At 37.3% G+C, this 12,065-nt stretch overlaps 1 protein-coding gene across 1 annotated transcript in view; it reads left to right on the top strand.

Moving 5' to 3' along the window:
* Positions 1 to 12,065, top strand: part of LOC764938 (spondin-1) — a 74,636-nt gene that overhangs the window by 45,951 nt on the left and 16,620 nt on the right. Inside the window, exons 3-4 of the mRNA XM_030988309.1 lie at positions 1,099 to 1,239; positions 1,985 to 2,118. Of these exons, the coding sequence (XP_030844169.1) occupies positions 1,099 to 1,239; positions 1,985 to 2,118 (275 nt within the window). The remainder of the gene's footprint in view (positions 1 to 1,098; positions 1,240 to 1,984; positions 2,119 to 12,065) is intronic.

The following is a 12,065-nucleotide window of genomic DNA, read 5'->3' as shown; positions in this document are numbered from 1 at the left end:
CTACCAGTGAGTGGTGTACTTTTTGTTCAGATTATTTCTTTTTATTTCAATGCCTTTAAAGGTAAAGACCAGTATTGGAAACGCCCCAATTTCAAAAAATGAAATGGAAGCTCTCATTACCAATCATGTGAAAGAATATGTTTTGACTAATACATGATGATAAAAAATTTGCCGGGAAACCGCCTACTAATTCATATATTTGGTAAATTTGTTTCTCTCATGGTCTGTGAGAGATATAGGGTAGTCCCACATACATCTTTCTGTGTATAGTGCTTGTAACTTTACGAAAAATGGGCCAAATTTCTTATCATTTTGATGAATCCAAAACCTTGCAGATGCTAGATGCTAGATGATCAACCTTTTCTGATCGATTCCACAACATTTCTTTCACAATGCAATCGCATGACCATAACTGGTCTTTACCTTTAACCAAACTTTTCTGTTTCTCTCTCTAATATGTGAAGAAATGCATATATACTGAACTTACAATTATTACCATAACGTTCATCACTGCTTCTGTATAATTTTGTACTGATTCTGAACGTACAAATAGTGATATTGATTTGTAGGTACATCTTTTGGTTCATTTTGAGGAAGTGGGGCCAAGTCAGACGGTTTATTGCCAACTTCACCGTCCACTAAACTTTACACAATCTTTAACTTAAAAACTAAAAAAACTGTTTATTATTTAAAGAATATTGTGGTATCCCCCATAAACATAGGGCTCTTAAAGGCCTCAGACTTAAAATAGTATTATCATACTATATTTGAAGGAGGCATGTATTTCTATGAATTATATTACCTCTATTTTAAAAGATATTGTTTGAAAAAATATATTGTTAGGAGCTGAAGCCTTGCAGACAGTTTTATGCAGTATGGGTGTCCCTCAAGGATCTTACATAAGACCTGTTCTATTCCTTCACACCAGTAAAACCTGTTTTCATAAACTTAAGAGAACAAAAAGCTAGCAAAGGCACCTGTAAAGTTTTTTAAGAATACAACGGCCCCCCAAAAAACAAAAAACAAATTAAAAATGTCATAATACCTTTACCAGGTCCAGAAAGTGTCTTTTGTAACTAGAAATGTCATTTTATATAGTCTTGTGTGCTAAAAATTTATTTCTTTCTATCCTCCTTGATTACAGTTCTACTACAGAGTACAACCCCAGTGTCTTTCAGAGAATTCTTTCTTGTTGCAACCAAGGGCAGCGCTCCAAATGAAGCTGCAGGAGATTTTGTGGTGAGTTTCTCACAAACTAATGTGATAGAAGTATCTTGAATAGGTAATGCAGCGAGAGGGATATAGCTACTTTATCTGTTTTCACTTTCTCAGTTTTGACACAATGATGTTAAAAAGAAACTTTCACAATTGTATTAAACAGCCCTTTTTTGTTACAAAGAATTGCATAAAATCTAAAGTGCCCAATTGCCCACTGATGGAACCATGAGGGTTTTTACGCACATGAAACTACGAAAGGTAAAAAGCTGGTTGGAAAAAAGAAGAACCTGCAACTAATGGCCTCAAACTAAGAGTGACACGGTCAGAGGTCCAATATTAGACGCGTGCAATCACTCTTATCCCACAATCTAAAAAATCACCCTTACGAAATAATTTCATGAGCCTTGTCCGTCTCCTAATGAAATGTGTGAACATTACTATGACATTTAAACTATAAATCCGACCATAATTTCTTTAGGATGTAGAAGGGGTATTGAGATTGCACTTGAGCTCAATTCTAGAAGGTCTGTGTGAACATGTTTTAGCAACACTTTTTATGCCTTGAAATGTGTTTTCAAAGACGTTTACTATTAAAACACGGTTGCGTTCAAGCAATTTCATGCGATTTCTCGTCGTTCGTAACAACTTTGTTTCATTTGAATTTGTGATTCATGTTTGTGCTTCATGTTTGTGATACTAGCTTCAAAAAATTGCTTGAACACACCCGAATATTCATTTCTTCATATGTTTGTATCACTTTTATCAGATCACGGACAGATTAAAGGTACGTTTTTCGAGGACATGCAGTCGTGCTCTGACCCACACCTTCTCTTCCAGTAAAACTTCTATCTCGGCTCAATGGCTTGCCCCGCCAGCTGGGGCGGGATGTGTCAATTTCAGGTGAGACGTTCTCTTAAAGCAGATTGATCTAACCCTTTAAAGAGAAGGTTGAGTTCTGGGAAGAGGGGAAAATAATTTGTGAGCGTTATCATTGTATTATGCAAGTGTGAAAGAACATCAGATAAAAAAATGTTCCCTAAAAAGCATGGCTCTTCAAATGCCTTAATATTAAAAAAATGGCATGTACCATCATAAAAATAGGGGCAGATTTTTATGTCACATGTTCCTGAAGTCCCATATACATCTTTCTGTGTACAGCTAGTGCTTGTAAATGTCTTATCATTTTAATGATTCCAGAACTTTGCAATACACTCTAATATTATGCTAGATGATCAACTTTTTCTGATCGATTCCACACCATTTCCTTCACAATGCAATCGCATGACCAGAACTCGACTTTATCTTTAAAGCCGGCATATAGGCCTGAGTCCTAATCCTCCATCCAGTCCCCGACCATCGACTGATATCCTGGATAGCATTTTTGATTTTAAGTATTTCAGAATTAAATGTCACACCGGTACTCTGCAAGACAGAGCTTAAACTGCCATACTCTAGCTCTGCTGATTTCTGGAATTGCCATTTAGGTTTTAATTTAGATCGGGCCCATACCAGGCAATAGGCCTGTTTTCATCAGCTCTAGATTGCCAAATTTCCCGCTATTTGAACTATCGCGATCAAAATTATCCAGTTAATTTGCGTCTTCATCAGCCCGAAGTTGCAATTAGCGGGATTTGGTCGAGATAATCATCCCAAGATAGCTTGGCCTAGTTTGCAAAATATCCCGTTATGTGTCCGGCGCGTCTTGATCGACCAGCCCGAAGACTCGCACTATGCATGAACGCTGAGCAAAATATCTTGAGCTAATTTCTCGAGCTCGAGTTTCAAGTTTCGAGGTCAAGTCTTGAGCGTCGGGAATTTTTCCAAAATCTGAAATAGCGGGCTATTTGGCAATCTCGAGCTGATGAGGACAGGCCTAAAGTTTGTAATTACATTGCTTAATAATCAATTACGTCTTGATTGCTGATTAGAAAGCCATCAGCCACAGAGTCTGGGGCTTATTAAGAGCACAACTATATAGTCAACAAAGGTCCCACAATACTATTAGAAGGTTAATTGCTTTTTAATCTGTTTAGTCAGGAATTCTGCCTCTGGCTGCATTTTTTCTGAGGTATGCAATAGCATTCTATGAAAGTTTGTAGACTATGGGCGCGTTCATGCTTGATTTTGACGGCCAGAATCAGGCATCTGTTACGCGTTTAGTTTAAAACACGCTTGCGTTCATGCTCACTTTTGTAGAATCACCGAAAAACGGCGATCACGATCGCCGATCGTAACTTCACAAAAAGATGCGTTTACAATTTGTAAACGCGTTTAAATGGGGTCAACGCACTGACCTCTAGTGGGTCTACGTAGCATGCGCACACAGGTTTGCGAATCCAGCTGAAGGCCACCCAAGGAGAATTGCCTGGAGAAGTAAGCATGAACACTACATCGTGGAACTGCGATCACGATGAGCGTTTCAGATCGCTCATTCTGCCTTCAAAATTTAAGCATGAACGCAGCCTATATTTACTATCAATGACTCACAGGATATATGTCTATATTGCATCCATTTCCAGACAAGAAAATAAATAGATTATAGGGCAATACATGTTTATTTCAATGTTTTAAATCATGTTTTTAAAAGAAAATCAGTCATGAAAATTGTTTATTTTGTTAAATTGATTGAAATAAAGGAATCAAAACCACATTTAAATTGATAACCATAACCAAGGTCAGGTTAATTTTAATTTCATTACAAGCTGAAAAATTAAACAAAAATTAACATGGAAATTTTAATTAAACAACAAATTAACATGAAAATAAGATATAAGGGAATATCTCAACATTTAGAGAAATCAGATGTGCACAAATTGTATCTTCCGTTTGACTTTGTAGCTGCTTTCATATGAGACACAATAGTTAATCATTGTATTTGTAAAATTCTTTTATTGATGAAGACCAACATGCTGTAGCACTTTGCCAGTTCATATATATATCTTTTGGGAAGCTCGATCAAATCAAATACTCCCAAAAATCTTAATCTCCTGTATTTACTTTCAGTTTTGTTGCCTCTGCAATTTTGATACTTAAAGAGAAGGTTGAGTTCTGGGAAGAGGTGAAAAATAATTTGTGAGCGTTATCATTCTTATTATGCAAGTGTGGAAGAACATCAGATAAGACATGTTCCCTGAAAAGCATGGCTCTTCAAATGCCTTTATATTCTAAATATGTCATGTAACTTGTAAAACTCGGGGGGGGGGGGGGGGGTAGGTTTTTTACGTCATGTGTTCATGTAGTCCCATATACATCTTTCTGAGTACAGTGTTTCGACTTGGCCAAATTTCTTATCATTTTGATGATTCCAGAACCTTGCAATACACACAAATTCTTATATGCTAGATGATCAACCTTTTCTGGTCGATTTCAGACCGTTTCTTTCACAATGCAATCGCATGACCAGAACTTAACTTTATAATCTTTAATGCCAAAGTAGACTTTTGTTACCAACTAGACATGGATTCATGTACCGGTAGTCATTCTGGTGATGGGATTATGCGCCCTTGATCCCGGTGTTGACAGATTGACAGAATTGTTTAGAATTTGTTTTAGTTTTAACTTTCACCTCGCAAACCAAATGTCCAAGAAATAAGAACAGGTTGGTGCCAGTATGTTTGTTCTGGTGTTTGTTTTCTAATTCAATCTTTTAATAATTATAATAATATTTTGCATATATAACACTTAATAGGTCGGGAATGTTCGAGTTTCTAAACGCTTTACATTATTACCCTGGTCATCAGATTCTGGCTTACCCGCACACAATGTATGCACTTTCTCCACTCCCTGGGAAGCATTCCAACAAAAGCTACTAGGCTCAAATTGCTAAGCATACCACATTGGCTTTCGCATCCTACTGGGTGGAGAGTGGCAAATGTAGCCAAAGGACATTAGTGCCGTGGCGGGACTCAAACCGCGGACCTTGTGATCGAAAGTCCGGTGACGTATCCACTCGACCACAATACCTCTACATACTTTTCTTCAAACTAGAAGCCTTCATACCTCGGTACAGCAAACAGGTTCCTCTTGACTTCAAAGTAAATCAACAGCTTTTTCAATTTCGGCAAAGGCCTTAGCTCAGAGAGTGACAATAAATCTCCAATTGTGAACACCCAATTGCATGAGACTGTGTACCTATATAAAACATATTGGTTTCTACACTATAGGTGCATTTACACTGTCAGAATTTCTTCTTTTTCTTCACACTTTCCAGAGTTTTGTTGGAAGTTGCAAGGCAACTACCCACAAACACGTCCAAAAAAAACAAAATCGAAAACCCACCTGTAGATTGTGGTTTTGTGAATTAATGCCAGCCGAAACTGTGCTGGCTTTGCAGTATATGCTCGCTCTCAAAACACCGGTGAATTATTTCTGGTTGTTGCTCACATGACTTTCCTCGCTTCTGTACTATCGCATGCAAAGCTGCATTAAGTAGCGCTTGCACAAAATGCACCCCCCAAAAAAAGAATTTCTTACACTGACAAACTTTTATTGGTGTTGTAAATGGTAGTTCAAAAAACAATGTTGTTTCAAATAGGTTTTCATGCAATGTAAATGGGCCCTTATGAGTCACTCTTCAATTTGATCAGCTTACTTTTGTTTTATGCAATGTAAGATGAGAAAGGTCATGGGGTCGCCTAGCTAGGTCAGGAAATCAGACGAGATGTGTCCATTTGATATGCCTGATGATTGAAGATGGGTCGAAGGTCAAATTGGCTTTGAGGGATGGGCTGGCTTCCTGGGAGAAAAACTTTTTTTGCATGAGAAATATGTCACATAAAATACTTTGAAATGAATGAAACTTGGTCAAAGATTGTCTTTTATAATGTTTTACAGAGCCATAACAATATTTGCCTTATTAGAAGCTCACTACAGTCCTTTGTAGACTATAAAATATGAAAATAACAACAATTTTAGACCAACTGGCATCAACATAACAAATGAAAAAGTAATGATAAAAAGTCCTGAATATTGGTAATTTAAAAAAAATTGTATTATTTACGAGATCACCCAGTTCGTAGTGATTATTGTGTCCATTGGGACTCAGTTTATTTATAAAACTCATTTCTATTATGTTTTGCAGGATGTTGATTATAATTATGATAGAATGTCAAATTATTTGGTAACGGGCTGCATTGCGTCCTTAACATTACTCTGAGGGTTCATTTCAGCTGTAGTTTCTGTATAAATTTCACATTTAATCAATGCAATTTCAGAAAAAGGATTTCAATTATGGTCTGTTATTTGTGGCATTTCTGTAGATGAGCATGACCCCTATTCTTGGTGCTCCAGAACTTTTCTTAAAGGTATAGACCAGTGTTGGAAACGCCCCCTCTCAAAAATTTAAATGGAAGGTCTTATTACCAATCATGTGAAAGAATATGTTTTGACTAATACGTGATGATACAAATTTTGGCAGGAAACTGCCTACTAATTTATATATTTGGTAAATTATCATATCTATCCGGCCTGAATAGATCATCTCGTAGTCCCTACATCTTTCTGTGTACAGTCTTTGTAACTTTACTAAGACTAGGCCAAATATCTTATCATTTTGATGATTCCAGAACCTTGCAGTACACACCAATACTTACATGCTAAGTACGTGATCAACCTTTTTTTGATCGATTCCACACCGTTTCTTTCACAATGCAATCGCATGGCCAGAGCAGGTCTATACCTTTAACAGTAGACTTTACATGTCATCCTTGGCATTTCACAGGAAAACAATTAGCTACAGATTATCTACTGAAACAATATTAATTGTTTTGGTATCAAGACACGTATGAACACATATCATTTTTATTCAAAATTGTAGTCATACGGACATAATTATTGTTAGACAAGTTGTAGTATTGGATCTATTTCAGACTGGATATCGGTGATTTTGCAAAGCATTTGTATTGCACAAAGCAATCTTTCCATCAATTGGTGGCTATATATTTTGTGTGTGTGCACAAATACACATGTGGCAAACAAGCTACCCTGCAGAGAGACGAAGAAAGCAACCAAAGTGAAAATAGTGCAATCTGAATGGGTTTCTACATGTAGACTATCTTTAATCAAATCTTATAAGGGTGCCATCTGAAAAGGGTTTAATTCTATCTCCTTCGAGTAAAACATATGATTTTCTATTTTAACAAATTGTGCTGAAATTGTTATGTATTTCTATTTCTTTGCTCAGTTCTCTGGTGTATTCTTTTTACTGGAAACAAATGTTGTCTTTAGGAGCCAGAAGGCCGTTGGCTCATTATATTATAACACAGAATAAACATCCTTCTGGCTCCGAACATACAATATATATATATATATATATAATATTTGGACCTCTGGGATACAGCGCAATGAATCAGACCCTATTATCTGGTGAAGTATGAACGGGGGGGTATATTAAATTACTATCACTCGACTAAATGGTCATTGCACCCATATTCAATTTGAAAATGAAGAGGTTGATACCACCTTCTAATAGGAAAGCTACGGTCTAATTTGATTTAGCTTCCAAGAAGCGAGGATCCGATATAAGAAACCTATACTCTAACCCAGGATCCAATTGGTTCCTTATTAAGAACCGAGGGATTCCAGAATGGAATTACCCGGATGAAAATAGGATCCATTGTTCAAGGGGCAAGGACCTTATGGAGAACTTTAGTTCTACTTCTCACATGGCCAAAATCTAGGGCTACTTTCTGGACTTTAGTTATTTTGTCAAATATTTAATCTGTTTTTAGTATAGAAACTGCTCCTTTGATGAAGGGAAGATTGATCCCACTCAGAATTATATATATATATATATATATATATATATACTTCTCAAAATTATGTTTTTTCACTCTTTTCATAGCGTTGTGGCAGATAGAAGCCTTCTGATAAGCACATTATCAAACTCCTACTACTACTACTACTAATAATAATGATGATGGTGATGATGATGGTAATTAATAATAATGATAATAATAATAATAAAAAATAATACCATTACCATGACTACTACGGCTACTACAACGCGTACAACTAATACTGCGATTACAACTACTACTACAACTACTTCTACTACTTCTACTCCTACTATACTACTACTAAAGAGCAATATAGAACACTATTTTTAAAAGTACACATGTACACAGTCCAAATCAAGGTTTGTTACATATTTGATGGCTTTGGTTTTGCAAGGGAATACACAGTTGACATTTGTCATGCATGAAAATTAACTGTCCTTTTCCCCGATCACACTTGAAATAGTGTTTCCAACTTGAGGATGTGGGTTAAGATCCCACGTGTGGCTACTTAAGATGCATAGCTGGACATTGTAGATCACCACGGTGGGAATTCAGAGAAGATGAATAATTGATTGGTGACAAGTCTGAAGAGTAATTGCAATGAATTGGTTTAATATCAAACTGTCGGCAAAGTCAACCGAATAGTGGAGTGACCTTTCCCAAGCTTACTTTCCCCTGGAATATAGGCGTGTCATCATCAGCTCGAGATTGCCAAATAGCCCGGTATTTCTGATTTTGGGAAATAATCCCGAAGTTACAAATCGCGTCTTCATCAGCTCGAGATTCGACCTCGAAACTTGAAACTCGACCTTGAGAAATTAGCTCGAGATATTTTGCTCAGCGTTCGCGCATAGTGCGAACCTTCGGGCTGGTGAAGACGCACCAGATAAATATCAGGATATTTTGCAAACTATCCCATGATATCTCGGGATGATTATCCCGACCTAATATCCTGCTAATTGCAACTTCGAGCTGATGAAGACGCAAACTAACTGGATAATTTGCGATCAGGATAATTGAAATAGCGGGATATTTGGCAATCTCGAGCTGATGAACACAGGCCTTCTGAGAACAGTTTTGCTGCAAAACGCATCAAATGCCCAAGTCTCACTATTTTAGACCTGCAGGTATCATATAGCTTTGCACAATAAATGTTGTGTCTGCGTCTGAGTCTGTTTTTCAGATTGATACAAAACACAAAGTTGTAGGTTAAAGAAAGCTGTTTATGGCAAATCATTTAACCACCTGAATTCACCTATCCTCTGTTGTAACAATTTATTTGTATCAATCTCGAATAACCTAAAGTGGGATTCACGCATTTTGCAAGGAAACTCATCACATTACCGATTCACTTGGTGGAATGAAAACTAGTCATGCAAGTGTCTTAAAAGCTAAAAGAGCAATGTTTATTCATAAATATTTGATCTAGAATTCTGCCCATGATTTCTTCCATCGCTATGAAAGCTCGTTCAGATATGATGCCGCAAAACCACAATTTTTTATTTGGCTATGATGAGGTAAAGTGTAATACACCTCACATTTCTGTATCATATAACACAGAGCTCGGTGAATATGCGCAAGTCCTTTTTTTGCGGCAGTTTACTGCACCATATCTGAACAAGCATGAAAAGAGACTGCAGTAGTTAGTCATTAATATTTGATCTAGAATTCCAGACTTGTCTTCATCCATTACTTTTAATCACCTTGGAAACAATTGAAATCAAGGGGAATGAACTTTGATAAATCGTGATCTTGGAGGTTGGGAGTTCTTAGGAAATTGTATTTGGGGCATATATTGGCTGTATCATCACTAGATATATTTCCTTATTAAACACGATTACAACTGATTTAGAAAAATGAACTCAAGGAGTCATTTCAATACCCTTTTGTATATCCAATAGAAATCATGTTCGGATTACATAAGTCATGTTCACATACCCCCTGTCCACACACAATATTTTCCGTGATTAGCTATACCGTTTCGCGATAGTGATACCGTTTCGCGATAGTTTTACAATGAAATTGTGTGTGTGGACGTTCACTAACGATACGTCGTATAACGAAACTAGTTTAACGAAACGCAGGTTTGGGCATCGTTTCGAACTGAAACTCAATAAAAAATCACGCCTAATCACGGAAAATGTTGTGGGTGGACAGAGGGAGTGTAACTAGTGTAACTAACTGGGCAGGGCTTAACGTGACCTCGAGCGAAAGGAGACCAGACTGTAGAGTTTCAGGATTACTTTCTGCTGTTTATGGACATCCTTGAATTTATACGATGATTATTTATATGACGTTTCTTGTCTGTGGACACTTTGAAATTTATACTATGATTCTTTGTACGACGTTTCGTTATAGAGTTTCGGGATAAATTGTTTTGTGTGTGGACACGCTGATAGTTCCATAGGTGACTTACATGTGGAAGGTCATTGAAATTGCCTTAGGTTAATTTTTCGAAAGTAGTCGCAATCGTGTCCTATCATTTTTTGACATTTTAAGTACCAGTCATGTCCTTTAAGATCCACCATTGTTTAGGTTTTTAATTCAGAATCAAAGAACGCTGTTACATTTTGATGGAATGGAAATTTAATTTGAGATGCATTTCATGACAGTCTTCTATCAGATAAACCCTATCTGCAGAAGGTTTTGGTCATGTTTGATTTAATTGTGGTGTATTAACTTTGAATAGATAAAAACAAATAACAAGGTTGCTTTCATTCTCGTGATCAAAGTACATGTATATAGTAGCAAGCCCGTACAAGCGTTTTTTAAGTGGGGGTTCTTAGGGTTGCAACTTTGAGCCAGATTGAGCGGCGAATAAGCGGGGGGGGGGGGGGGGGTTTATAGAGCACAATTTTGTTTTAAATCAACACCCCTCCCCCAAACTTCAGCAACAACAACAAAAAACAAAATCCTTCTTTCTTTTTTTTGTAAGGGGGGGGGGGGATTCACGCGAACCCCTAGTTTATACGGGCCTGAGTAGCATTAAAACAAACAAATTTTTCCCTGGTGCAGCATAAGATTTAAGGATCTTATAGTACGAGCAAATGCAAAATTTTCGCTGGAAGATTTCTCTTCCCTCATTTCCCAATAGATACTATAATAGTTTAACAGGGTTAGGGCAGAGATTGATTGTAGGTCAGGTTAAGTGTAAAGAGTACACTTGGGTGTAATTCTGAGGTCAGTGCTGTAATTAGGAGTATGACGAAAATTGACTCTCGAACAATTGTTGGCAATTGCATGATGCTTTAGGCGATGCTTATAGGTCATGCAATCGCCTGATGTGATTGGCTGTAGCTTGATTTCAGAAGAGAATTACGTGGCCGTGATATATATATCTGCATCTTTGGAAGAATCAATCCCATCAGATCTATTCCCTTAGATGAGGTTACATAGATATGACAACATTAATAACCTTCCTGTTATAAAATAAACACTCAGACATCAAGAATGAAAGGTTATTAAGCAATGATTTCATTTTGTGTTTTGGTGTCGTGGTCAAGTGGTTTAAGGCACTCAACTGTAGATGCAAAGGTCGAGGGTTCGAATCACCGACACGGCACTAATATCCTTTGGCAAGATATTAACCTGCACTTGCTACTCTCCACCCAGGTGTTAAAATGGGTACCCGGTAGGATGCGACCGTCATTGTCGGTCAAACAGTTTTTGAGCGTAAAGTAATGCCTGGCTGGAATGCTCCCCAGGGAGTGGAGATTGTGCACACATTGTTTGCGGGCAAGCACTGAATCCAATGACCGGGGTAATATTATATCTGTAAAGCGCTTCGAGACGTCCGAGATGTAAGCGCTATATAAAAGCTGAATATTATTAATATTATTAAATTTCAGGACAGGGTTTATTTTTAGGGAAAAATTGATCATTTATATGCTTTTCACACTGGCAATATTTTCCTTAACCCCGTACTATAGGTGGGGTTAAGGGGGGGTCTTAACCCCACCTATAGTACGGGGTTAAGCCTATTCCACTTTCTGTTCAGACTGGTTTTTACCAAAGTGGGCTAAAGTTGGCTAACCCCACCTATAGTACGGGGTTAACTAACCCTGCAAAATA

The sequence above is a fragment of the Strongylocentrotus purpuratus genome, unplaced genomic scaffold, assembly GCF_000002235.5.
Source record: "Strongylocentrotus purpuratus isolate Spur 01 unplaced genomic scaffold, Spur_5.0 spur5_scaffold_17, whole genome shotgun sequence".
Taxonomy (NCBI): Eukaryota; Metazoa; Echinodermata; class Echinoidea; order Camarodonta; family Strongylocentrotidae; genus Strongylocentrotus; species Strongylocentrotus purpuratus.
The sequence above is the reverse complement of the archived record's forward strand: the minus strand, read 5'-3'. Positions and strand labels throughout refer to the sequence as shown.